Here is a 27524-nt window from a genome sequence, read left to right as displayed (position 1 = left end):
GATAAGACTGCCAAAAGTAAAAACACCATGAAATGAACTAAGCCTACTGGCTCATTTCAAAAGTGACATTGAATAAGTCTCTGTGGGGGTGGATTTTCTCACTGACATGCAATGAACTGAAACTCGTAACTATAAATTACTTAAGATTCTATATACTATGCAAATTTCCTAAGCTATTAACCCAGGTTTTCCATCCTCAAAATACATTCATATCCGTTGCAAATGGTATTTTCAGTACAATGTACATTCCAATTAAAGACAATCCACATGCTTTAGTGAGAATACAGCTATTTTAATAACTCAAATAGAGGTTCAGTGTGTTTCCTGTTTATTATACATGGTTGCACAATCTGAGGCTAGTTAAATACAATCTGTTTTCAAAGTCTCTTGGAATAGTTTCCAGATTACAACATGCAAGTGATCATGAAAATATTTGGCTTTTTTAAAAAAAAAAATCCTCAACAGGCACTTACATGAGGGAGTTAAATTTGCACTCAGATATCCACATTTAAGAGAAATACCCCAGTATGTAGTACACAGAATCTTGGTCTGCTTTATCAAAGTTCCATAGTAGTAAAATGTTTTTACAGAAGTGTAATTCAATTATTTTGCTTACTCATAAAGTAAGGTAAACCAGTGACGCCTGCATTGAAGATTGTTTATAGTCCAAGTGAACTACAAGCGCAAGTAGCCTTCCACACAGCATGGTTCATTTTGTGTCCAATCCATATATATTATGTCTGATAACAGACTACGTGATTAATTGTGAATGGAGGCTAACTTGTTTAAGTAATTTGTTCAAAGATTCTAAACTCACAAGAGATGAGTAAGACAAAAATATTCCGTTTTTCTAGACAAATTTCTCAACACTTTTTGAACTCAACCAGTTTAAAAAATATCTTTCAAAAAAAAAATAAATAAAAATAAAAACCACCCAACAGTTTGTCTCCCACCCATTTATAGGCCTAGATGGATGAGAATAAGTATCTTCTTCTGAGAGGCTGTCATTTTTCCTCCTCCCCGAGGATGGCAAGGGAACAAGCTGTAAAGAGGGGAGGAGATTTGTGAATCCAAGAGGAGATGAGTAAATATGTGCATGTAAAAAGTTGATTTCAAGAACGTAACACTAGGTCTCAGTTTAATCATTAAGAGTCAGCTATGTTAAAACATTTCCATCCCCCCTTATCATCTCAGTTAAAGTAAAACAGCAATGGGTGGGAGAAGTGAGAGTTCTACAGTTACTAGAAAACATTAGACTTGTCAGTAAACTGTTTCTGGAAGTTCTAAGTAAAAACAAATACGGTTAGAGTGAAGTATAAGAGCCACCACACATCTAAAAGGATCATCTTGGGAACAAATTTGTTTGTGAACGTTCTTGTGAAAGATACAAGATTCAAAGCCTCTGAGAACCACGGTATGGTCTTAGAAGACTCCAAACAGGTACAGTAAGTTTGTGGTAAAGAGTTAAACTATGCTCGCGTGTCTAGAATGAGACTTAAATATTCTTAAGACAAAAGATCCACCATAAACCCTGATTTTTAGTGTAATTTAGACAAGTATACTTATCTGTTGGTTTCAAAACCAGTTCAGATAAGCAGCATTGGAGGTATGCATGCGATAAATGACATGATGGGGGAGAAATGCTTTAATCTACATATTATAGGTGATTAGCAAAAAAAATAAATATACAAGCCTACATGCATGGAAATATATAACTAGATTTGTTTAAGCTTTATGCATACCGAGTGCATAACATTATCAAATAAAAGTAAAATGTGCAGTATAAAATAGTAGCTTAAGAAAGTTCCAGTGTTTGAGAAAGCACTTTATTTTAAATGTATATACACACTTGAATGTTTACTTGACGAATGTTTTAGTAATATGGTAAATGCAGCACTGTAAGACGAAGGAAGACCGGTGTAATGTGAGTTTTTGCCTTCTCTTCTCCTACAGGCTGCTGCCACCTTTAATCTGCTGAAGTGTCACAACAGTTTTTTCACCTCCTATACTAGTTCACATTTCAGGTTGCTCGGCAGATGCTTGTGGTTCTGGAGATTCAAACCGCTGGTGAAAATTTGTTCGTGGTTTCCTCAGTTTCTCAGGAGCTTTTCTCCAAAGAATTATTTCCTATATAGGGGAAGCAAATGCTCATGTAGTATAGTGTTATGTCTGGTCAAATATTAACCCCATAACCTCAAAATTAATCATAAGTTTCTATTGATGCAAGGTTTCCAAAATACTTTGCATCACTATTTCCATTCTGTAACAAGCTATATTTCTATAAATCAGGTACAGATTGATTTGAGAACACAAGCAATTCAGTTTATAAATATTAAAATTGCATATCCATGTGTCCTGTGCTCTCTCCTAGTTAGTCATCTCCTCTCTGGCTACTCCAATGCTCACTTTGCTCCCCTTCTGTGCTATCAAACAAATGAAAGGTAAATATTTCTTGCTCAAAATCTGAATCATGCCACTCACCTCTTCTAATCGTTTTGGCTTCTTCTTACTTTCTGCATTAAATTCAAGCTTCTTATTCATACTTTAAGGTCTTGTTTACCTGCTTTCAGTTTTGTTCCTATCCATATTTCTTCTTGTGGTCACAAAATATCCCCCCTGCCCTTTATATCCTTTTCACACCCTTACCTTTGTACTCTCTTATGCCAGGAACCAAATCAAATTCCTTGTGTCTCTTCATCCAGCATTAACCCACTCAAGTAAAACAAAAAAATGTTGCACATCCAGTAATTTAAAAATAATGCTCCAAAATAATTTCCCTTTTAGACACACAGCAATTTCTATCAGTATTGTTTTGTCTGGCTATTTAGATTGTAAGTTCTGTGGGGCATCAATCACTCCTTTCTTGCATTTTGTACCACACTAATACCTCATCTTTGCTAAAATAGTGTTCATCATCCCCTTCTTCCTCACTTGCAAATTAAGTTTTGTGCATGTACTATTCAGTACAGCAAATGGGAGAAAAGTAATTATTTCACATTTCTATTTGTAGCATAGAGTTTACTTGTTCTGTTTCCAAATATGAAAAATTAAACAAACAAAAAAAAAACTTCACAACAAAAACCAGCCTGCCACAAGACTCCAGCCTGTACAACACCATACCTGTTGTTTGAAGTACCGTCTGTCTTCTTCATCCACAAGCACTAGATTCAAAAAGTATCTCACTGAAAATTTTTTGTTCACATCCCTCATTGTAGGCGTTGGATCATAGCCTGCTAAGAAAAGTCTTATAGGAATTGATTCACCTTGAAGAGGAAAGAAAAGTTAGAATTAGTTTCATCTGAGAGAACTCTCATTAAAACACATTCCCCAAAATGCGTAAGACTGGGTGGAAAAGTGGTGGTCTTCTACCCAAGCACCCTTCAGATTCTAAGGACACAGGCCCTAATCTGGGAAACCCAACACAGGTCCTGAAGTTTACAAGAGCCTTTAAGTCAATGGTGTGCCAGAAGATGGTATAAGTGAGAGGTTATTTCACCTAACTGGGTTCCAGACCATTCAGGGCTTTAAAGGACCAAGAGCTTAAAGACCAATCTACTATAATTAAATAAGAAGCCAGTGTCAAATATGAACGGTCACCCAGCATTACCCTTTCTGGGACCTCTCATCACTAAATTAATCTAAGTCTTGTTGTCAGAGCTATTATGGAAAATGCCGATACTAGCTCAAAGTCAATAAGAACACTATTTTCACTCAAAACCAGATCAGATAACTATTAATCACTCAATGTTCTTCAGCCGTGCCTGAATCAGACTGATTTGGATCTGCAGGATTCAAATTCTAGTTGGAGCTTTTGCAGCACAACCATCAGATAGCCCTGTCACCAGAAATGGTGATTTAATCTTGCTGTTCAGTCTTGTCTCAGGATCCTAAAGTAGTTGCTCAAGGGAGTTCTGTCACCATCAGTGATTGGCAGCTTGTATACATGTACCCCCTCCCCACCACACACCAGAACCCTCCCTGCCTACTTTCTTCCCTTTCTCCCACTGATTTTTCTTAAGGAGCTTTAAGCCTTGTGATCCTTCTTTTCCTCTACCTTTATTTACCACATCCCTAAACTATTCTCTGGAAGCAAGCTTGAGTCTCATTAGCAGCCAGCCTCTTCCTTCAGGACTCCTAATTGTTCCAGACTCTGCCCCACTCCAAGTCTTGGCGTGCCCTCAAGATATTGGCTGCAATAGCTCAGAGGGGAAAAGGAAACTTTCTAGTGGCTTGACTATACAAGCAAACTTGCACCAGTTTAGTTAAATCCCTATGTGGACACACTTATAACCAATTTTAAACAGATATATCAGCATAGCTTGCCCATTAGGGGCAATCAATCAGTTTTAAACAGATAAATGTGTCCAAGTTTGTTTATCATGACTTATTTTAGTTTGCCCAACAAAGCTGCACCAACTTTTAAACTTATTTTAGTTAAACTACACCATTACCTAAACTGGTGGAACTTCATGTTTAGACCAGGCCTAAGGAATAATATCTTTTCCACCCAGTGAGTTATTGTAATTTAGAGGCACCTAAATATTCATAGCACAGTCGCTGTCCATGAGCCCTTAGAGCAGTAGTTCTCATCCTTTCCAGACTACCATATGTCTGATTTGTCTCGCGTACCCCAAGTTTCACCTCAGCTAAAAGACTACTTACTTACAAAATCAGACATTAAAATACAAAATTGTCACAGCACACTATTACTGTGTACTATTACTTCCTCATTTTTACCATATTATAATAAATCAATGGGAATATAAATATAGTACTTACATTGGAGTGTATAGTATATAGAACAGTATAAACAAGTCATTGTCTGTATGAAATTTTAGTTTGTACTGACTTCACTTCTGCTTATTATATAGCCTGTTGTAAAACTAGGCAAATATCTAGGTGAGTTGGTGTACCCAGTGGTGAGCTGCCAAAAGCTGAAGAACCGGTTCCTTCAGTCGCTCCGGGTCTTCGGCGGCACTTCAGCAGCAGGTCCTTCAGTCATTCCGGGTCTTCGGCGGCACTGACGGACCCGCCGCCAAAGTGCCACCGAAGACCCGGAGCAAGTGAAGGACCTGCCGCCGAAGGCCTGAAGAGCTGCCAGATGAGTAAAAATTTAAAAGGGATTCTCAGGGAAGCCTCCCCAACCGAGAGCTCAGGCGGGCCGGACAGTACGGTCCCGCGGGCCAGATGTGGCCCACGGGCCAGAGTTTGCCCACCCCTTTAGCAACTCGTTCTAAACCGGCTTCAAAATTTAACAGCCGGTTCGCGCGAACCGGCTTCACCTCACCACTAGATGTGCCCCCTGGAAGACCTCTTTGCACCCCTGGTTGAGAACCGCTGCCTTAGAGCAGGTGCATGTTCGACAGTAGGCACCAGGTGGCTTGTGCTCAGGGGCTTGCTGAAGAGTCTGCTTCCAAAGAGGCAAATAAAGTGGAGATCAGAGATGGAAGTACTTAAAAATACTACTAAAGGAGGGGAGCACTTGGTGGCAAAATGAGAGAAAAGAAGGACTGTCCTCCCGCTTTTTAGGAAGAATATTCTTCAATTCCTCCTATATAGTGAGCTGTTAATGTAGTAGAGATAGGCTTGAACTGGAATCCCAAATCAGATCACAGGTACTTGTGGGGGTGAGTAGGAGTAGTAAGAAGGATTGAACTTCAAACAAATTTCATAATCAGAACCCCCATCTCTAGGTTAAGTAATCACTATTGCCACTTGCAGCTTTGGGTGTTCTACCTTATTGTACCTCTTTTACAACCCAAAGAAAATTTAGTTTTTCCAAGACAACCAATTCTTATCCATATAGAAGCAAACTCATTTTAAAAACCTGGTTATAATTTTTACACTAGAATGCTCTCCAAAGTTCAAGAGCAATTATTTACCTTTGACTGGCGCACCATCCATTATTTCATACTTAGCAATGGTTTCCGTCTCTGTTGTGGTACTGGGCCCTAGTTTAAGAAAAAAAAACGTGCAACGTGTTGATGAGAGACTTTTTGGAATATTTACTTGATATGCTTTTTCAATGAAACTACAGGACTCCAAACAGTAGTCTTATGGCAACTCCTGCCCAAGAACAGTGGTTTCCCTTTAATGGACACAAACCCTTGGTTTCCCTTTGTATGTCTTTTAAGAAAGATTGTGTATATTAAGAAAAAGACTCAACTTCCAATAGTGTTTATATTCATAAGTGACAAAAAATATTAGATAGAGCTACAAATAGTATGGGGAAATGCTTTGGAAGCTTTACCTGCAATCATCCACCTCCTCCTGCTTCAAACCTCCTTTGAGTTCAAACTTAAGTTGTTTGCGGATTTTGTGAAATGGACATTAGTACTATCGACAGTAATCTACTCGTTTATTTCAGGGATCGAGTAGCTCTGTAACAAGTTCATGAGTCATGAGGGGTTTAAACAAAAATGTGTCGCTTAAAGGTGTAAAGATTGACTTGTAAAGGAAAAGAAATTATTTGCACCCTATCTGATGTATTAAAGCAGCTTAAGTTTTAAGGAAATACAAATTCATGTCTTGTTTACCCTGGAAAACTGTAAGATGACTGAAGAGCTTGTAAAATTCTGGCATCACAAAAACGGTTTTTAGTTTGCTTTTAATAACTAACACCTATTTAATTCCAATGACTAATGGACACTCAAATATAGGATGTCTGTTAAAGATGCAGCATCACTACCTCTTCAGTTGAGGTATGAGCATTCAGACATCCCAGACTTCCAAATCATCGTTCAGAAAAACAGCAAAGACCAAACCTAACACTGATATTTGTAAAGTTAGGTCTTTATATAAAGACAATACTTTCCAGATATATCTCCTTTAATAAGGGGGGGAGGAATGTAGATGAAGGGTAACATTTTCAAAAATGCCTAATGTAGGCTTGTAAGTCCCATTTCAAGAGTTACTTGTGAACCCTAATGAAAGTTAATGGGACTTAGAGTAAAGATTTAAAAAATGCCTGTCTTCACAATTATCTGCTGTTCAAAGGACATGACCGGCCTCAACTGTTTTTTAAAAAAAAAAAAAAGTCCACTAATTTCAGGTATTAGACTGAAGTGAATAACCAAACAATTCATGCTCATGCATATTTTTAGTTTGAGTATCAAGAGTTCTGTAAGTAGCCTGTAAATTTAAGTGATCTAGGATGAGCTCTCCAACCCAAAAGCAAGCTTTGAATCCTAAAGTATGAAGTAGATGTCTACTACAAGATCTAGCTACTTTTATACTAGATATCAAATTTGATTCTGAACCCCAGATGAACAGAAACCCCATTAAAATGTCTGATGAACCAAAAATATATGTTTGACTAACTTCTTACTATTAGGTTTGCATCAACTTTATGATATACAAATTACTAGCTCATATTGGTATTCTTCCTATTTTGCTCATCTTACCAATTCCAGTGATCTCCTTTTTGATCAGCTGCAACTCCATATGCTGAATTTTTATTCTTACTAAGAGGAAATAAATTTTTCCAACAATCACATCCTTTAAGTGATACCTTTAGGAGAACAAACATGGCTTTCAGTTAAAGGCTTACCTAATACACATGATTTTAGCTAGAGTTTAAGAAAAAATATACAGGTCATCATTTTTATTGCTGAAACTGAACCGAACAGTGCCCTTCTGCTAAGGTGGGTTTCCCAACCACTCAAGTGAGGCTAGAACATCCCTACCATTATAGATTCCAACTGAGAATGCACTACAGTCATCCAAATAGCATGATTTCAGGAGCTAAATCAAAGTCACTAGCAAGTTTGCAAGAGACTGAATGTTAAGCACTGAAAAAGGCACTTGGCAACTACTCTGAAAATCTAATCTTTGCCTTTATGATCAATCATTTTGTTTCCAAGCCTCCAGGATCTAAAAAAAGCTCATAATGCAAGAATCATTACGGTAAGTCATGTATATTACATCAAAGGTTTCTCTCTTCTTGATCAATTTGAGTACTTCTATTTGTGTAGGTTTTGAGTCACACTTACTTCGACTTGTTATATTCAAATTCTATATGCAGGCAGTCTTCAATGCCTACTTCCATTTTAATAGAGTTGTTAACATCTGGGTATGTCGCAAGCTGGTGAACAATAAGATCATATTCTTTTACCAAGTCTGACAGTCGTCTTACTATTGTCACTTTAAGAAAATACCTATGAAGTAAACAGTAAAGTTAACAGAGACTCAGTTATGCATATTATATTGTTTTTATGGATAAAATTGCCAAGGTGACACTCTAATGAAATAACTAAAAACCAAAATAAGACTACAAAAGGGTCATTTTATATTCAGTAACTAGACATTTCTTTTTAAACCCAACATTCTACAGAATTTTATCCATTGTTTTACTTACTAGCTAGTCAAGTCAAAGCCTCGGCAACACATGCCTCCAGTCTCATTTCCTTTAGTCACGTTGATACTAGGGCTGTCAAGCGATTAAAAAAATTCATCGCGATTAATCGCGCTGTTAAGGATAGAATACCATTTATTTAAATATTTTTGGATGTTTTCTACATTTTCAAATATATTGATTTCAATTACAACACAGAATAAAGTGTACGGTGCTCACTTTGTAATTTTTATTACAAATATTTGCACTGTAAAAAAAGATAGTATATTTCAATTCACTTAAAGTATTGTAGCGCAATCTCTTTATCATGAAAGTTGAACTTACACATGTAGAATTACGTACAAGAAAATAACTGCATTCAAAAATAAAACAAACAATGTAAAACTTTACAGCCTACAAGTCCACTAAGTCCTACTTCAGCCAAATCACTCAGACAAACAAGTTTGGTTACATTTGCAGGAGACAATGCTGCCCGCTTCTTGTTTACAGCGTCACCTGAAAGTGAGACCAGGTGTTCGCATGGCACTGTTCTAACTGGCGTCGCAAGTTATTTATGTGCCAGATGTGCTAAAGATTCATATGTCCTTTCATGCTTCACCCACCATTCCAGAGGACATGCTGATGATGGGTTCTGCTCAATAACAATCCTAAGCAGAGCGGACCGATGCATGTTCATTTTCATCGTCTGAGTCAGATGCCACGAACAGAAGCTTGATTTTCTTTTTTTGGTGGTTCGGGTTCTGTAGTTTCCGCATCGAAATGTTGCTCTTTTAAGACTTCTGAAAGCATGCTCCACACCTCATCCCTTTAAGACTCTGAAGTGCCTTCCAAAATCTGAAGCCTTGGGTCGAGTGCCGTAGCTATTTTTAGAAATTTCACATTGGTACCTTCTTTGCATTTTGTCAAATCTGCAGTGACAGTGTTCGTAAATCAAACGCCATGTGCTGGGTCATCATCCGAGACTGCTATAACATGAAATATATGGCAGAATGCGGGTAAAACAGAACAGGAGACATAATTCTCCCACAAGAAGTTTAGTCCAATTTAAATTAACACACTATTTTTTTTTAAACAATCATCATCAGCATGTCCTCCGGAATGGTGGCTGAAGCAGGAAAGGCTTACGAACGTTTAGCATATCTGGCACAAATACCTTGCAACGATGGCTACAAAAGTGCCACGCGAACGCCTGTTCTCACTTTCAGGTGACATTGTAAATAAGAAACAGGCAGCAGTATCTCCCGTAAATGTAAACAAACTTGTTTCTCTTAGTGATTGGCTGAACAAGAAGTAGGACTTGAGTGGAATTGTAGGCTCTAAAGTTTTACATTGTTTTGTTTTTGAGTGCAGTTATGTAACCAAAAAAAAATTTCAATTGGTAATCTATTGTTTAACAATGCAATAAAGCGCAATTAATTTTTTTAATCGCAGTTAATTGTTTTGAGTTAACTGCATGAGCTAACTGCGTAGAATCGACATCCCTAGTTGATACATATCAAGAATCAGAGTGCTATAAACAAAAATCCTCCTTACGTTCTCAAATACAAGATCTCTTCATGGACATCAAGTCTACTTTCTATCTTGGTGTCCTTCAAAGTAGTGGGTCAAATGTTATTTTTTCACCTTATCCTCTTTGTTAACAGGAAATAATCAAAACATTGTGCTTGAGAAAAGTGTATTTTATTCATAAGTTAACTTTCAATTTTAAAAAGGGGACATACAGCATTTTGACAACCCCTACAACAGAGAACTGGGTTTATATGACAGAGCTGAAGATATTTTTGAATTCAGAAGAAGCCTTGCTATGAGAGATTTGGGAGACCAGCAGATGTCTTGAGTGGTCTTTGGTATAACCTCCATGTGATCCTGATGCTTCCAAAGAGATAAGAGCCAGCTACCAGAATTATCCCCTTAAGTCCTCTGAAAAATGTCACTTCATGTGTTCTATTGGAATCAAAATCAACACTTGAGAAAGCGTCACCTTAAAGAAGGGCTGGACTTCATGAACAGGTGAAATGAATGAAATATGAACCCATTTTCTAGGTGGAAGTTTCACTGTCCATCTAGAAAAGAGTGCCATTGTGAGTATGAGCACAGTAATATCCGTAAATTCCATGTACAGAGGTTTGGAGAAAGATACAAATTTTAGTTCTGTAATACACAGTGTTAATTTTATGTTTACAACTTAATGGGAAACAGATTTGACAGAATTACCATTTTGTTGAATGCACACTCAGTCTGTTTTTCATATAACCTAACAGGATATCTGATTCTAGTATCAAATTTCATAGAATCTGCCTGCTTAAATGCATATTTTCATACCTCAATCTGACATTGGCACCAATGTAGGATTCATATGGCTTCTCAACTTGCATAAACTCAAAGTCATAACTTCTGCTTTGTGTCAGTTCTCCTGGTAAGGCCAGTTCTTTCACTAGGTTTACAAATTCATGAGTGTTGCTCTTGTCATTGAAGAGTTCTGAAATTGAGAAGCAAGAAGTTAGAAAGAGTTTATTAATAAACACAAAATGTTGACGTGAACATCATTTGAAACCTCTTTTTATAGTTCTACTCTGACTGCTGGAAGTAAGGTGTGTTGGGGAGAAGAGACAGCCATTAAATTCACCTCCAGATCAGTGGAATTTAAAACACATCAGCAAAAAGGTCAGCAATCTTCAGCATCAAGTTACAACAACTAGACCAGAAAGGTAAATGATAAGATAGAAAGAAGAAAAGGCCCTAATTATCAGAGATAGTTAAAAACAAGAATTGTGTGTGTTGAACCAGTAATGATCCAAACTGGTCAAACCCTGTTTTTTAGCTAAACTGGTAACAGGCAATGACATCACTTGTTTGTTAAAAGGTTTAAAAAGACAAGCTATTAGATGGTTCATTCCCAATACCTACCTGAAGTTGGAGCCAACCAATATGGGTCTAAGCACTTCTGAATTTACCGTTTGTAAGTATTTTGATCAAATGTTTATAAATGTTTTGTTACTGTTTGGATGTAGTAGAATACTTATTATTTAGAGCAACTGTATAAAGACCATTAGGCCTCTCGATTAAATAAAGGAATTTCTGGTTAAATTAGTGTCATAGTAACATAAATATAAATATAAATTAATTCCAGCATTCTGTAATAAAGTCTCCATGTCCACTTAGTCTCTGGTAGTTACAGCAGAAAGGCTAAAAGAAGGCAATTAGCAACATTTGGAACAGGATTGTCACCACCAATTAATCTACAAGTTACAAAAAACTGTTAGAAGGTATATCATCATTACTACCAACCCAGGTAAGTTCAAACCAGCCACTTAGGTCCAAGTTGTATCATTCTGTAAACAGGCACACACCGACTAATGGAGTTGCATGCATTTACACCAGGACTTTCTGTGACCCTTAGTGTTTAATCTTATTACTAAATCTTTGAGCCACCCAGTCTTCACATAATACATATTTTTAACTTTGCAAAACCTATCAGGAAAACCATTTCTACATATAAATTGTTGTTTAGGATTCAGAATTGTAAAGAAACATGGTCAGTTACATGATAGTTACTATCACGAGGAGTTAAAATATTTGACAAATTTATTCAAGTTTAATTAATTCTCCCTAGCAGAGAATTAAAAATAAACTCATTACTCTAAGCAGGTTCACATTTAAATATACCACAACCCAAGTAATAATGCATCACACAAGCAGCTTGTTAGAAATACAAAAGAACAGTATTTAAGTGACAAACACATTAGTTACTGTTTTTTTGCATGTTACAAAACAAGTGACCATAATTAAAAGAATGTTGCGAAGTGTATTTTGTTCACTGGACAACTGTTTAATTTTAATTATACTACTTCATGATTTTCTCATAAATTTACTGTTGTATTTTCTGAGGCAGGAAGAATACTTTTTGTATAAGTCAGAGAGGCTCTATTGTAAATAGAAGATATAGAATTTTATAATAAATCTAAGCTGTATAGAGAAAGGATATTTCAAGTGTTTTTGGGAGAAACTACTGATAGACCTTTGAACCTAACCAAATGATGCAGATTCTTCACAATTTTAGTTTCTAAATCTGAATGGGAAAAAAAAAAACAACGAACTTTAGTTTAATGCAGTGTTATCAGGCAATTTTATAGGATCTCTGCACTTTGAGATATTTAAGACACCTTACTTTATGTTCAGTAACAGTACACAACTACACTTTAGAATACTGCAAGGGCCACAGACATATTTCTAGAAAGAGGTAATTAGACCATTACCACCCTTCTTTCTCCTATACCTCCTTTTCCCTCTAAATCAAGGATTAGAGACTAAAAAAGTAAACCAGGCCTGCACAGCTGGTACATGCTTGGCATTGTAGTTTGATACACTAAAGAAGACATGAGAATTAAGCGAGAGAGATGAATTTTTGAGTGTTATTTTTCATGTGATTGCCACTTGTGATTTAAAAAAAAAAAAAAAGTCTAAATTTTCCTAGGTTTTCATTTTGAGTATGCAGATTAAGACTGTGAATACAGTTCTGCATTGATCACGTGTGACAATAAGTTGTGTAAATGGCAAGCACGCTCTCTGGTTGGCCATAAAATGTTTCTCCAGGTTTCCCATAAATCAATCAACTCTTAAACAGTCTGGCGAAAGGGGAAAGAGGAAGACTGCTGCTTTTTCCAATTTCTGGACCAGTACAAGTAGCACATTACTTTGAGTTAAAATGACTAAGACATTGTCTTACTTCAGCGCTTGTTAACCACTATCCTGATGTAGTCATGAGGACTGAGCCAGAGTGCTTACAGTTATGAATGTAAAAGTTCCATAAAATCACATCCACCCTCACCCCATTGGCAGCTTCAAAACTTACCAATTTGTCCTACAAATTCAATTCTAATTCCTTGGTGCTCTAACCTCTTTCCAGGTTGTTTAAAGGCTATGTTCACCTGAAAAGAAAAAAAAAAAAAAAAAAAAACAATAATAGTTGGAGGCTTTTATACCTTCCCCTGTAGCACAGCAGGTGTTCACTTTCACTTCTGGACAAAGATCAGTTATTTTGGTGTGCCCAGAAAGCTCTCTCCTTCCCTCCCCTGTCTTTTTCCACTCCATGATTTCTAAGGGTTTAAGCTTGTGTATTGCCTTTAAGGGTTATAAGCAAGAGGATGCATTAAAGGACAGATAAAGACTGTCCAAGGGAAATGTAAAATTGCCATCAAATTAGTAATGCTCCACTACAGGACCAGAAATGTACTTTACTCTAAATAGGAGAGTTGAACTGCCAGGAATAGTCATCTGACTAGACAACTTTTCCTTCCTCCTTCTATAACAGCATTCTTGAGGCCTAAAACCTTTCCAGGAGAGAACAGCTACAAGGAAAAGATCTTAACTGACTTACTTCTCAAAATGGAAAGCATTCATAGAAGTGTTTAAACTACTGAAATTTCATTGTTTTAGACAAAAGCTGTCAGCTCAAACTAGTACGATTTTATCCAGATTACTACAATGGTGTTTTCATACTTCTTGATTAAATGTGAGCTATTCAACTGTATGGTTGGAGACGTGAGCGATGGAGGTTCTGCTTTCATATTGCCAAATTCAGTTACATCATTCACCACCACCACCAGCTGGGGTCCTTCAGCTTGACATCCTGACACCCCTTCAGGACTTAATGGGAGATAAAGGCAAGGCAATAGGACTACTACAGATGAAAAGGAGGTTCACTCAGTCTTGCAGTCAGTAATAGGTAGGGTGCTAAAGTTTGCCAACCTACCCAGTATTAATATGAAAGACCAGCACAAATCTCCAACCCCCCATCCCACCCCAAATCCCAGTTGTTACCCTAACACAAAAAAAAGAGTTCAAGAGGAGCAGGAAAAGTATAAGCTAGACGAGGGATCGGCAACCTTTGGCCTCCAGCCCGCCAGGGAAAGCCCCCTGGTGGGCCGGGCTGGTTTGTTTACCTGCCGCGTCTGCAGGTTCAGCCAACTGCGGCTCCCACGGACTGCGGTTCACCGCTCTAGGCCAATGGGGGCTGCAGGAAGTAGCAGCCAGCACATCCCTCAGCCCATGCCACTTCCCGCAGCCGCAAATCGGCCGAACCTGCGGATGCAGCAGGTAAACAAACCTGCCCAGCTCGCCGGGGGCTTACCCTGGCGGGCCACGGGCCAAAGGTTGCCAATCCCTGAGCTAGACTTATCAAGATACTGCTTGTCAGCCATGCTGGGGCTCCTTCTGAGCTCCCTATATTTGGTATTGGTCTTAAGTTCAGTTATCAGGGATCTATTTTAAGACTTGACTTCACCCTCCACAATCCTTTTCCCCTCCCCATCCCCAGGCACAAACACACAATGAATTTGTTATAAGCATCAGCTATTCCAAGGAAGTTGTGGGAACAATGCTTAACTCATGCTCCCCCTACTGGGCATTTAGCTACTCTGCTTTATGGAGTGCAGTTGATAGAGCCGGACAAAAACATTTGGACTTTTTTGGGGGTGGGGTAGAGAATGTAACTCTTACAGTACACATTTACTATCTGCAACTCTTTGGAGGTAAAGGAAGTATTTATGCCCAAAGACATTCACTAACCAATGGATCCAATGGCTTGGGATGAGCATCTCTGGCTCTCCTTTCCAAGAAGAGCTAAAGAAAGCTGGAGCATTTCACTTGATCATTGTTTCCCCAAAGTGTGGTGCATGGCCCCTGAGAGCACAAAGGAGTGGGGGTGGGGGGAAGGATGCAGTATGCTTCTCAGCTGTCCTCCAACAGTCTCAGCTTTCATTTTAAAAAGAGCAAATCTCTATCTGTTAGTGTGAAGAAAACTTCAAAATATAACCCCAGTGTAGCTGATGTAGTGTGCCTGAGCTTTTAGAGAACCTTATCCAATGGCTCAGATGTGAACTACCCCAGTTGTCTCCAAGGGCACAAACTCAGATGCAATATGAGAACACTAAGTGTCAACATGTAACTATTTCACTGCTCATTAAAGGAAAGGAAAGATATACCAAAGTGAGCAGTCACTCAAAATAGATGTCACAAGTAGATAGGCTTGGGAGATACAACAGAGAATAAGTAGTGGTAATAACTGAGCCCAAAAATTTACCTTAATTGTAAGCTCAAATGTAAAAAGCACCTGAAAGTTCATAAGATGTTTATAGGTTGATGTAACAACAAATGTTGACGGGGGAAAAAGGTACAAAAAGGAGACTGAATTAGTCTAAACAAAAAGGCCTCCTGATGTAATTCAAGGTATGTGTTGAAATCATGCTTGGCAGAAAGAAAAGATGCGGAACCAGAAATTAATGAACCAAAATTGGTATGTCAGATATTAGGACTATTAGTGGACAAAATAATGAGGGGGATGAACTATGCAACCAACTTCCCCTCTCCCACGACCTTTTTGTGGTTCTTAAAATGAGACTTTGAAAAGAACATCTCATCCCAATGCATCTTAGTTTCTCAGGACTTGTCTCTTCCCAACTCATGGACTCATCCTCCCTGATCCCAGGAGAGAAGGCGCTGACCAAAGGATCTTCTTCCCGAGAGGAAGGCCATCAGGCCTTGAAAATCATCATGACATCCAGTCCTCGGCCAATCAGCAAGGATACCTAACTGCCAACAGCACAGAGGCACACAAGAGCTTGTCTCCCATTCCTGTTGTGTTACTTTCTGCCCCACTATTTCCTTCCTCCTATCATCTTTCTCTCTCAGCTTTTCATCAAATCCTGAAATCAACTGCACAGCATTAGCACAGCAAGATGAGTCAGACACAACCCCGTTCTATCTAAGGAAAAAGGACCCAACCAGACGATGTCCCTTGATCAAAAGGCAAACCACGGTTCATGCAACAAGTGCCATGGTGTCCTTGCCTACCAAAGCATCCATTCATAACTAGCCAGCCATCCAGTGTTCCAAAAAAAAAAAAAAAAAATCAACAAAAGCCATATTTCCCCCACCTTTTCTAGCTTGTATCTCTTCCACCTTGTGCCTGTTAAAAACAGAATAACTATCACACACCAGCACTAATAAAATTACCTCCTTCCTTCTCATAAAAAAAAGGTTAACAAAATTGAGACTGATTTAGACATAGATAAGGGTTTATCATGGCACTTGAAGTTAGCCAACTAGATGTCAGTTCCACAGCCATAAGACTCTTTACTTTGACCATCATTGTGTGGAATTATTACCCAGGGAGGTGGCAGAGATTCCTTCCTTTATGTCATCTGGCACAGTCATTGAGATTCCCCTTAAATGCTTAACTTTAGAAACATTCCAGTCACAAGCCAGAGAAGCCTGGCTACTGCTCAGTTTAAGATGTGAATCCTGTTAGGTTAAATGTTTCCACGCAACTGAATCTAGATGCATCTCCTGTGGATGTTAGCCCCTAAAGCACACTGTACTGAGATTTATTTTGTCCAAGTCTAGTAAACATAGGTCCCTCCTAGTGGGGAAAGGAGCTTGCAGTGCTGGATGCCAATTTAAGAGAATCCTGGACAAAATCACGGAAAGCCCAATCTACTGTCAATTTTAAATTATTTATTTAAAGACACCTTATTGGTCTTAATGAGTAAAGAGCAAGCCATCTCATCTCCCTGGGGCGAGAAGATCCTCTCTATGGAAACACTGGAAACATGAAGTGCACAGTACTTCCTAAATCAGAGCTATGAGCTCACAAATTCCTGTACCTTGCAGTCCACTAGTGCAGTCCATAAATCACTAGTGATCTGTTAGTGTCTGGGGCAGAGGATGCAAGAGATTATGCAAGCAGTTATCTTGGGGTGGAAAAGGAAAAAAAAAAAAAAAAGGGGGAAGCTGCCTGAGGAGCCAACAGTCTTCCGATCCAGTTGCAACTGCGTTAGTCAAAGCTCCTCAAAGGCCCTCCCAGACTGTCATCCTTTTTTAAAAAGTATATGAAAATGCGTATAGGGAAGCTAGTAGCTTCCTCTTTTTAAATAGACATGCTGACTCTTGAGTTTTAGACATCCCATGAGAAAGTTTCAGTACTCTAGAAAGACATTCCAGGGATTCATGCTCTATTTCTGAGGAGTCCACAGACGTGTACGTGTACGTGTAAAGAAGGTGGTCGGAAGAGTGGGAGCATTCCCTGATGGTGAACAGTTCCCTTCAGAAACAGGCAAAGGCTGCCATCTAGATCAGTTTCTTTGAGGGAAGGAACAGATTTGGGCTTCCTAATCCTTTCCCAATTTGTTGTCAAAACACTCTCCCCTACTGAACTGGTGGCCAGCTGAGCTGAAGATCCTCTGATGTACCACCAGAAGCCACTTCAGGGCATGGGGCATAACTTCAGGATGTACAGAACAAGCAGGTAATTGATGTCCAAAGACTACTGCTATAAATGGTGCCTTCTTGGCCTTCCCCTCTCTCGGGTTCCAAAGATTACTGCTTCCAACAAGAAAAATTATTCCAAAGTGACAGGGATGCCTTTGGCTACACTGGCTTCTTCAGAGATAGGAAGAAAACAAGAGATGAAAAGAACAGAGGTTCCCATTAATTGCCACATAACTAATATGAACACAAGAATGGCCTTACTAGGTCAGACCAAAGGTCCATTTAGCCTAGTATCCTGTCTTCCGACAGTGGCCAGTGCCATGTGCCCCAGAGGACATGAACAGAACAGGTAATCATCAAGTGATCCATCCCCTGTCGCTCATTCCCAGCTTCTGGCAAACAGAGGCTACCATTCCTGCCCATCCTGGCTAATAACCATTTGAAGAACTAAAGTTTACATTAGTCACAAGTAGGTATAGAACAGATAATTTTCTGACCTTTAAGAACAAAGGCAGACCAGAGAATTAAGCTGGTGTTCAAACCAGTTTACCTAACCAAGAAAAACCTATATCTCATGTTTGATACCTAGTTTGCATTTATGTGCTGCAAAAAGTAAAAAGAATTATTAGAAACACACACAAGTCTTACCTTTCCTGAAACAGATTCACCATCATAGAAGAGGAAGTGTTTTTCTATTTTGCCATCTTCAGTTTTAATTTCTGCTGTTTTTCGTGTTTCTGCATCATTAAGAATAATGTCAATCTCACAAATCGGACCAAAAAAGCCTCCAAGAAAACTCTGGAATAAAAAATAATTTTTCAGAGTTATCTTTATCCCTGTGATAATATTTTTTATGAAATACATTTTTTTAATCTTTTGTTTGTGGCAGTGATACTAATTAAAGCCTGGGGGATGAAAGTATGTTCCCAATTACACAAATTCCCTGTGTACTGAAGGACACATCTCAGTTTGCAGATGTAAAGCTCAAATTTTTAGAATATGCAAATCATTTCATTGGGATGTTTAAAAACTTATACACAAGTAGTTTCATAATAACCACATGGGACAGTACTCAGTTAGCAAATAATTAAAAGATAAGATCAGTAGCAAGCTGAAGAATGAGCAGTGCAAGCAAAATTGACTTGTCACAACAGGAATAAGTAGATAGTTCTAGTACCCAATTATGATCACAAAAAAATTTCAGCCCCTAATTATTAGTACCGCAACTTTCCACTGAAATTTGATTGTTTTAAACCATACTTGAGACACCCAGATTCAAAAACAAACTTTTGGATTCCTTACAATTAAGAAACTGGGACACACTATGTATAACATTGTAAAAAAGCTGTTTATTGGAGTAAGAGGAAATAGGCCACAAACTGAAAGACCAGGAAGAGGATCTACAGGAAACACTGGAAGCAGAACTGGAAAAAGATGGTTTTTTGGTCCAAGACTATGCACCGAACTCTGGCTTGAGGAAGGAAGGAAAGGCGGTGCCTTCCAACCCTGATATTCTATGATTCTATGTGCTAGAACCCACTTCATCAGATGCATGGAGTGGAAAATACAGGAGCAGGTATAAATACATGAAAAGATGTGAATTGCCTTACCAAGTGTGAGGTTAGTCTAACAAGACAATTGACAGCAGGATACCAAGGGAGGACAAGTAACTTTTGAAGTTTGAGAGTGGACATTTCAAATTATCTGTGACTGCCCCTGGATCATTACAAAACCTAAACCTAATTTCCCCAATACTAGTTTCCCCCTACTGTTACTCACACTTCTCGTTAACCGTCTGAAATGGGCCACTCTCATTACCACTTCAAAAGTTATTTTTCCTCCCTTGCTATCCTGCTGTCAATTGATTTGTCTCATTAGACTAACCTCACACTTGGTAAGGCAACTCCCATCCTTTCATGTATTTATACCTGCTCCTGTATTTTCCACTCCATGCATCTGACGAAGTGGGTTCTAGCCCACGAAAGCGTATACCCAAATAAATTTGTTAGTCTCTAAGGTGCCACAAGGTCTCCTCGTTGTTTCTGCCCCTGAACAGAACATTCTGGATGCAAATCACACACACAAAACTAGATGTAGTCCCTCACTGACTTCTACTGGGTACATTTGGTATTCTTTAAAAAATATACGTTCTCATTCTATGTAGGATCTTTAATTGTAGTCTGGGGAGACAAAATTTGAAGAGTTTGGACAAAGTCAAAAGAAGAGGAGAGGTATTTAGCTAAAAATCTTAAACAACGCATAGAACTAATGATGCAAGAAAGCTGTTCCCAACAACAGGCACTGCTGAGAAGAAAACTCTCATAACAGCAAGAGTGACACTGTTTGGGAAGAGAAGACACAGGACTGCAAGACAGGCTGAAGAAAGGACATAAGCAATTTTTATCTTATGATAGATTAAGATACACAAGGCTAAATAAAAGAAGTCCCTGTACTTTGTTTCTACTTAGAGCTTGTTACTCTGGCAAACTGCCCCAAAACTCTTCACAAAGAGTGGTGCACAATTCTGTAAAAGAAAGCTAGATTAGCTACAGTTAGCCTGAGACTTCCACTCAGTACTGGCTATGTACACACTATAGCTTACATTGGTACAAGCTGTGTCGCTCAGGGGTGTGAATAAGCCACCCCCCTGAACTACATAAGTTACACTGACCTAAACGCCAGTGGGAGAGCCTCTCCCATCGACATAATTACCCCAGCCTCAGTGAGTGGTGGTAGGTAAAGTTGATGGGAGACCCCTCCACCCCATTGGCTTAGAAAATCTGAAAGCTCTGTAGCCTAGACTCCAAGAGCTCAAAAAGCAGCCTAAGGAGGGGCTCACATCTAACAGGGAAGTCTTCCAAGTCTCTGCTGAGTAGAGATTTACATTCACAGGTGGAACATCAAAGAAGCTTGCTTTGTGACTACATCTGTTTTCTGATATTCAATTTCCAGTTAAATTAGTTACTTAGGAAGAATTCCCAAATCATTAGTATACAAGAAATATGTTTAAGTTATAACACTTTATTGCCCTTTCCAGGAACATGCTCACATTAATCCTGAAACATGCAGTACTACTTTCAAAGTGTAGTCAGCAATTACATGTATCAAATTGAAAGAGTGCCTATTGAGTTTTATGCACATTTACCTCCAAACCAAAAACAGATTACATTCACAGCACACATCATCTAAAAGGATCCCATAGTACAGGGGTTCTCAAACTTCATTGCACCGTGACCCCCTTCTAGCTATAAAAATTACTATACGACCCTAGGAGGGGGGACTGAAGCCTGAGCCCATCCGATCCCTGCCACCCCGGGTGGGGTAGGGGGAAGAGGTGAAGCCCAAGGGCTTAAGCCCCATGCAGGGGATCTGTAATCTCAGCTCCACTGCCCAAAACTGAAGCCCTCAGGTGTTGGCTTCGGCCCCAGGAAGTCTAAGCCAGCCCTGGCGACCCCACTTGGGGTCCCGACCCACAGTTTGAGAACTGCTGTAGTATAGCATTTCACAAATTATAGACAGAGCCACTAAAATACAGTCACAAATAGAAACAGAGGTTGACAGCAGAGTACTCATAAGATACTGCACATCAATACTTATTTTAAGATGTTCCCCATATGGGCTGGCGTATGCTTCAATTTGAAGGAGAATAAAGCCTTTAAATAAAAGCACCATCACCTCCCTCAATTTGTGTCAAAATAGTTTATATGTAAACATATCAACAAATAGACTGCTATATCTTGCATATGAAGTGAAGACCGCTGACCTTACAAATACTGCAAGACAGTTGCAAGACTCACAAGTTACTTCTGAATTAGCCATTCTCCTTCCCAAAAGCACTAGTTCTCATCTAGCATGGATAAACAAAACAAATTTGGAGTTTCAAGACTAAACCATTTTTAAAAAACAAGCCACTCCAAAAACCAGGTTTTCCAAAAATGAAAATCTTAATTTTTCAAACTGTGATCTCCTAGTTATGTTGTCCAACTGATCTCTAGCTTTCCCCAAAAAAGAGATTCCCTCCTAAGGCAGTGGACTACTTTAAAAAAAAAAAAAAAAAAAAAAAAATAGTGTCTGGTGTACTGGTTTCTTCATATCTAATCTCCTTGCTAAATACTTGTAAGGGAAAGACAGTCACAACGTTAACTTAATGTGGGCATACCCTTACAATATGAAATGGTCCTAAACCTTTCTGTACTATTGCTGTGCACTTTCAACTACAGAGGCAAGTGTATTTCAGTAACCCCTACATAGAATCTGTAAGGCATTTTGGGAGGATGCCATATAAATATGCAGCATAAGTGTGCTTGGCAAATACATAAGTAATCTTAAACCAAAAAGTTCACGCTTTCAGGATAATAGAGTCTTCTGGATGACACAACATGTACTTAGCATACGATATGTGTCAGAACTGTTTATAGCCTGCAATGAAATAGTCTAAACTCCTCAAGTAAGAATCAAGCTGTCAAGTTTTGACAGGCAAGAACACTGGCAGGACTCAAATACAGTAGGAATAATAAAAAATATTGTTACTATTGAAGAACAAGAGATATTATTAAGGACACAAGAGCAAACTACCCCACTGAGTAGGAAAAAGATAGAAAATTTAGCAAGAGAACACCATGGCTTAAGTAGATCTTCAATGATTTGAAACCTCAAAGAGTCCTACAAAAAGCAGAAACTAGGTCAAATTACAAAGGATGAACATAAACATATAACACAGGTATGGAACACAAAATTAGAAGGCCAAGTCACAAAACAAGAGAGATTCAACTAGCTAGAGACAAAGAGTAACAAGAAAACATTCTACAAATACATTAGAAGCAACGAAAAACCAAGGACAGGGTAGGTAGGCCCTTTACTCAGTGAGGGGAGGGAAACAGTAACAGAAAATGTGGAAATGGCAGAAGTGCTAAATGACTTTTTTTGTTTTAGTGAAAACTGAAAAGTTTAATAGCGATTGGACATCTAACATTGTGAATGCCAGTGAAAATGAGGTAGGATCAGAGGCTAAAATAGGGAAAGAACAAGTTAAAAATTACTTAGACAAGTTAGATGTCTTAAAGTTACCATGGCCTGATGAAATGCATCCAAGAATACTCAAGGAGTTGACTGAGGAGATATCTGAACCATTAATGATCATCTTTGAAAATTCATAAAAGATGGGAGAGATTCCAGATTACTGGAAAAGGGCAAATATAGTGCCAATCTATTAAAAAAAGGAAATAAGGGCAACCCAAGGAATTATAGACATCTTAATTTCACTACCCAGAAAGATAACAGAGCAAAAAATTAAACAATCAGTTTGCAAACACCTAGAAGATAATAAGGTGATAAGTAATAGTCAGCACTGATTTGTCAAGAACAAATCGTGTCAAACCAACCTAACATCTTTCTTTGACAGGGTAACAAGCCTTGTGTATAGGGGGAAGTGGCAGACGAGATATATTTTGACTTTAATAAGGCTTTTGATGCTGTCTCACATGACCTTCTCACAAACAAACTAGGGAAATACAATCATAATGGAGCTACTACAAGGTGAGTCCATAACTGTTTGGAAAACCATTCCCAGAGAGCAATCAGTGAGTGGTTCATGGCCGAGCTGTAAGGGCGCATCAAGCAGGATCCCACAAGGATCAGTTCTGGGTCCAGTTCTGTTCAGTATCTTCATCAAGGATTTAGATAATCACATAGAGAGAACACTTACAAAGTTTGTGGATGTTACCAAGCTGGGAGGGGTTGCAAGTGCATTGGAGGATAGGATTAAAATTCAAAATGATCTGGACAAACTGGAGAAATGGTCTGAAATAAATAGAATGATATTCAATATGGACAAATGCAAAGTATTCCATTTAGGAAGGAACAATCAGTTACACACATACAAAATGGGAAATGACTGCCTACGAAGGAGTACTGTGGAAAGGAATCTGGGGGTCAAAGTGGACCACAAACTAAATATGAGTTAGCAGTGTAACACCGTTACCAAAAAAACAAAACAAACAAACAAACAAAAAAAAGAGAGCAAGCATCATTCTGGGATGTATTAACAGGAGTGTTGTAAGCAAGACATGAGAAGCAATTCTGCTCTACTTTGCACTGATTAGGCCCCAACTGGAGTAGTGTGTCTAGTTCTGGGCACCATATTTCACGAAAGATGTGGACAAATTGGAGAAAGTCCAGAGAAGAGCAACAAATATAATTAAAGGTCTAGAAAACATGACCCATGAGGGAAAATTGGAAAAAAAAAAAAAAAAAAAAGGGTTTAGTCTGGAGATGAGAAGACTGAGGGGTGCATAACAGTTTTCAAATACATAAAAGGTTGTTACTAGGTCTGTCAAGCAATTAAAAAACTGAATCGCTATTATTGTTTAACAGTGCAATTAATCGAGTACCATTTGTTTAAATAGCTGTGGATGTTTTCTACGTTTTCAAAAATACTGATTTCAATTACAAAGTGTATAGTGCTTACTTAATATTTATTTTGATTACAAGTATTTGCACTGTAAAAAAACAAGAGAAATAGTATTTTTCAATTCACCTAACACGAGTACTGTAGTACAATCTCTTTATCATGAAAGTTGAACTTACAAATGTAGAATTAGGTACAAAAAAACTTGCGTTCAAAAATAAAAATGTAAAATTTTAGAGCCTGCAAGTCCACTCACAGTCCTACTTCTTGTTCAGCCAACGGCTCAAACAAATAAGTATGTTTACATTTGCAGGAGATAATGCTGCCCGCTTCTTGTTTACAATATCACCTGAAAGCAAGAACAGGTGTTCTCATGGCACTTGAGCCAGCGTCGCAAGAGCTGGCACGTTGGAGCCAGCGTCGCAAGATATTTACGTGCCAGATGTGCTAAAGATTCACATGTCCCTTCATGCTTCAACCACCATTCCAGAAGACATGCGTCCATGCTGATGGCAGGTTCTGCTCGATAACAATCCAAAGCACTGCAGATTGACAGTTTATTTTCATTTTCAGATGCCACCAGAAGGTTGATTTTCTTTTTTGGTGGTTTGGGTTCTGTAGTTTCCTCATCGGAGTGTTGCTCTTTTAAGACTTCTGAAAGCAAGCTCCACACCTCATCCCTCTCAGATTCTGGAAGGCACTTCAGATTCTTAAATCTTGGGTCAAGTGCTGTGGCTATCTTTAGAAATCTTACATTGGTACCTTCTTTGCTTTTTGTGAAATCTGCAGTGAAAGTGTTCTTAAAATGAACACGTGCTGGGTCATCATCAGAGACTTCTATAACAGGAAATATGGGGCAGAATGCAGGTAAAACAGAACAGGGGACATACAATTCTCCCCAAGGTGTTCACTCAGAAATTTAATTAACACTTATTTTTTTTAATGAGCGTCATCAGCATGGAAGCATGTCCTCTGCAATGGTGGCCGAAGCATGAAGGGGCATACGAATGTTTAGCATATCTGGCACATAAATACCTTGCATTGATGGCTACAAAAGTGCCATGTAAAGGCCCGTTCTCACTTTCTGGTGACATTGTAAATAAGAAGAGGGCAGCATTATCTCCCGTAAATGTAAACAAACTTGTTTGTCTTAGAGATTGGCTGAACAAGAAGTAGGACGGAGTGGACTTGTAGGCTCTAAAGTTTTACTTTTTTTTTTTTTATTAAACAAACATCAATAACAAAAATCTATGTTTGTAAGTTGCGCTTTCAGGACAAAGATTGCACTACAGTACTTGTACAAGGTGAACTGAAAAATACTATTTCTTTTGTTAATCATTTTTACAGTGCAAATATTTGTGAGCAAAAATAATATACACTTTGATTTAAATTAAAGCACAGAATACAATATATATGAAAATGCAGAAAAACATCCAAAATATTTAATACATTTCCATTGGTATTCTCTTATTTAACAGTGCAATTAATGGCAATTAATGTTTTTAATCACAATTAATTTTTTTGAGTTAATCACGTGAGTTAACTGAAATTAACCGACAGCCCTAGTTGTTACAAAAAATTGTTCTCCTTGACCTCTGAAGATAGTACAAAAATTGCAACAAGGATAGGTTAGGCTGGACATTAGGAAAAACTTCCTCATTATCAGAGTGTTTAAGCACTAAAATAAATTGCCTAGAGAGTCTGTGGAATCATCATCCTTGGAGAATTTTAAGAACAAGTTAGACAAACACCTGTCAGGGATAGTCTAGATCAGCGGTTCCCAAACTGAGTCGGGACTGCAAAGTGGGTCACAACCCCATTTTAATGGGGTTGCCAGGGCTGGCTCAGACTTGTTAGTGGGGCTGAGATTACAGACCCCCTGCCTGGGGGCTGAAGCCCTTGGGCGTTAGCTTCCCCTCCCCCCAGAAATGGCAGGTATTGGGCACGCTCAGGCTTCAGTCCCCCACCTGGGGTCATATAGTAATTTCTGTTGTCAGAAGAGGATTGTGGTGCAATGAAGTCTGACAACCCCTGACCTAGATCATACTTAGTTCCCCCATGAATGCCAGGGAACTGGAACAGATGACCTCTTGAGGTCCCTTCCAGTCCTATGATGTGTTTACTCTGAGAAATGACCCCACCCACGTGGCATTGGATCCAGTTTTGTGTTGCTCCATTTCCAAATCAAACATGCCCAGGGTGTAAGCAAAGAGACGGCCCCAGGCTCGGATAGTCGAGCTGTTTTCCCCAGCCTGCCTACCCACACCAGACACAGGCTCTGCAGCCCCAGCTGTGCCGCTCTCCGGAGCCGCCCTACAGCCCCGCCGCTGACAGTCACTTGGCAGGAGGTGTGGTGGGGGAGGGGTTATCGGCCCCGCGGGACAGCCGTGCAGAGGTGCTCCAGCCCAGCCTCTGCCAGCTCTGCGGGGCCCACCGGGGCGAGAAGCGACCATAACGTGCCGCAGGCCGAACGCCACGAGCCAACGCAGCGCCTGGGCGCGGGCCGGCCGGGAGGAGAGGCCGGTGCAGTCACTTGCAGGATCAGAGGTCGAATGTCGCCGACTGAGGGGAGCCGGGCGGGCAGCCGCCCCACGGCTGAGCGCGCGGGGCCCAGCACCCTGCGGAGCAACCGAGGGCGGGCCCTCTCAGCGACACGCGGGCAAGGGAGGGCGCCCGCGAGCCAGCCCCCGCCGGCCACAGGTGGGAATCCGCGTCCCGAGGCGCGTCCCCGACGGGAGCGAGCTGCCGCCACGGGCCCTACTCGCCCCTCACGGCCCCCAGCGCACCAAAACCCTTCCGCAGCCCCCGGGCCTGCGCCGCACGCGGGCAGGGGAACGGAGCAGGCCGCGCCGACGTCTCAGAACGGGAGAGGCGCCACAAGCTCACCCCAGGGACCCCCGAGGTGCCAGCTCGCGCTCACTCACCATGGTCACTTCGCCTCCAACCGACCCCGACCCGCAACAACTCCGGCTCGCGCCCCTGTCATGTGACCCTTCAGGCGGTCACGCCCCGCCCCTCCGCCACGTGACCGCCCCTCCCTAGTCCCTACAGAGAAGGGAAAGGAGAGGAGGTGGGGGCGGAGCGCGCGCTGGCTGCAGGGAGCCCCTCAGGGGCGGTAGAGGGCGCAGTTCCCTAGCAACCAGAGCGATCTGCGAGGCAGGAGTCGCCAGCCTAGGACATCTTCCTACCTCCCAGTGGCCCCTCATGCAGGCCCAGGCCTGGTGCCAACCCCCGCCCTCTCTCCTCTGGCCCCCCAGGCGCGTAGGCCCAATCAGCCACTGCTCGTGTCGCCCTGGGGCCTGTGGCCGCCAGTCGCTTCTCCATCTGCTGCATCACTTCATGGGCCTGAGCCCCGAGAACTCTTGCCTACTTACAACAAAACTGGCAGCCTGGGGACCCCACGCTCATACCCACTGCCCCCACCCGCCATTGCGCCCCGCCCCCAGCCCTGCTTACCCTGCTCACTGACTTCCCTGTCTCTATTAAGAGCAACTTTGG

The 27524-nt window shown here is 40.1% G+C and overlaps 1 protein-coding gene across 2 annotated transcripts; it reads right to left on the bottom strand.

Moving 5' to 3' along the window:
* Positions 1-271: 271 nt before the first annotated feature.
* On the bottom strand, positions 272-27217 carry VPS26A (VPS26, retromer complex component A). Of its 2 annotated transcripts, XM_037904035.2 has the most exons (9): positions 26951-27217; positions 18269-18418; positions 13206-13281; positions 10676-10832; positions 7992-8156; positions 7404-7510; positions 5883-5951; positions 3121-3263; positions 272-2127 (listed from the first exon to the last, which is right to left on the bottom strand). In XM_037904035.2, exons 1-9 carry the CDS (start codon positions 26951-26953, stop codon positions 2014-2016), a joined length of 984 nt encoding a protein of 327 aa, XP_037759963.1. In that variant the 5' UTR covers positions 26954-27217; the 3' UTR covers positions 272-2013. The 2 variants fall into 2 exon arrangements, with proteins under 2 accessions (XP_037759963.1, XP_037759964.1); XM_037904036.2 differs by lacking the exons at positions 13206-13281; positions 26951-27217 and having other exon boundaries at positions 18269-18408.
* Positions 27218-27524: the final 307 nt, after the last annotated feature.

This window comes from Chelonia mydas, chromosome 7 (genome assembly GCF_015237465.2).
Source record: "Chelonia mydas isolate rCheMyd1 chromosome 7, rCheMyd1.pri.v2, whole genome shotgun sequence".
Classification (NCBI taxonomy): Eukaryota; Metazoa; Chordata; order Testudines; family Cheloniidae; genus Chelonia; species Chelonia mydas.
The sequence above is the reverse complement of the archived record's forward strand: the minus strand, read 5'-3'. Positions and strand labels throughout refer to the sequence as shown.

Bases quoted from the DNA above. Each gene is read 5' to 3' on its own strand.
- VPS26A (XM_037904035.2), bottom strand. The intron at 8,157-10,675 runs GTATGAAAATAT...TTTACTTCATAG, and splicing joins GGTGCCAATGTCAGATTGAG to GTATTTTCTTAAAGTGACAA. The intron at 5,952-7,403 runs GTAAGATGAGCA...TTCTTAAACTAG, and splicing joins AAAGGAGATCACTGGAATTG to GGCCCAGTACCACAACAGAG.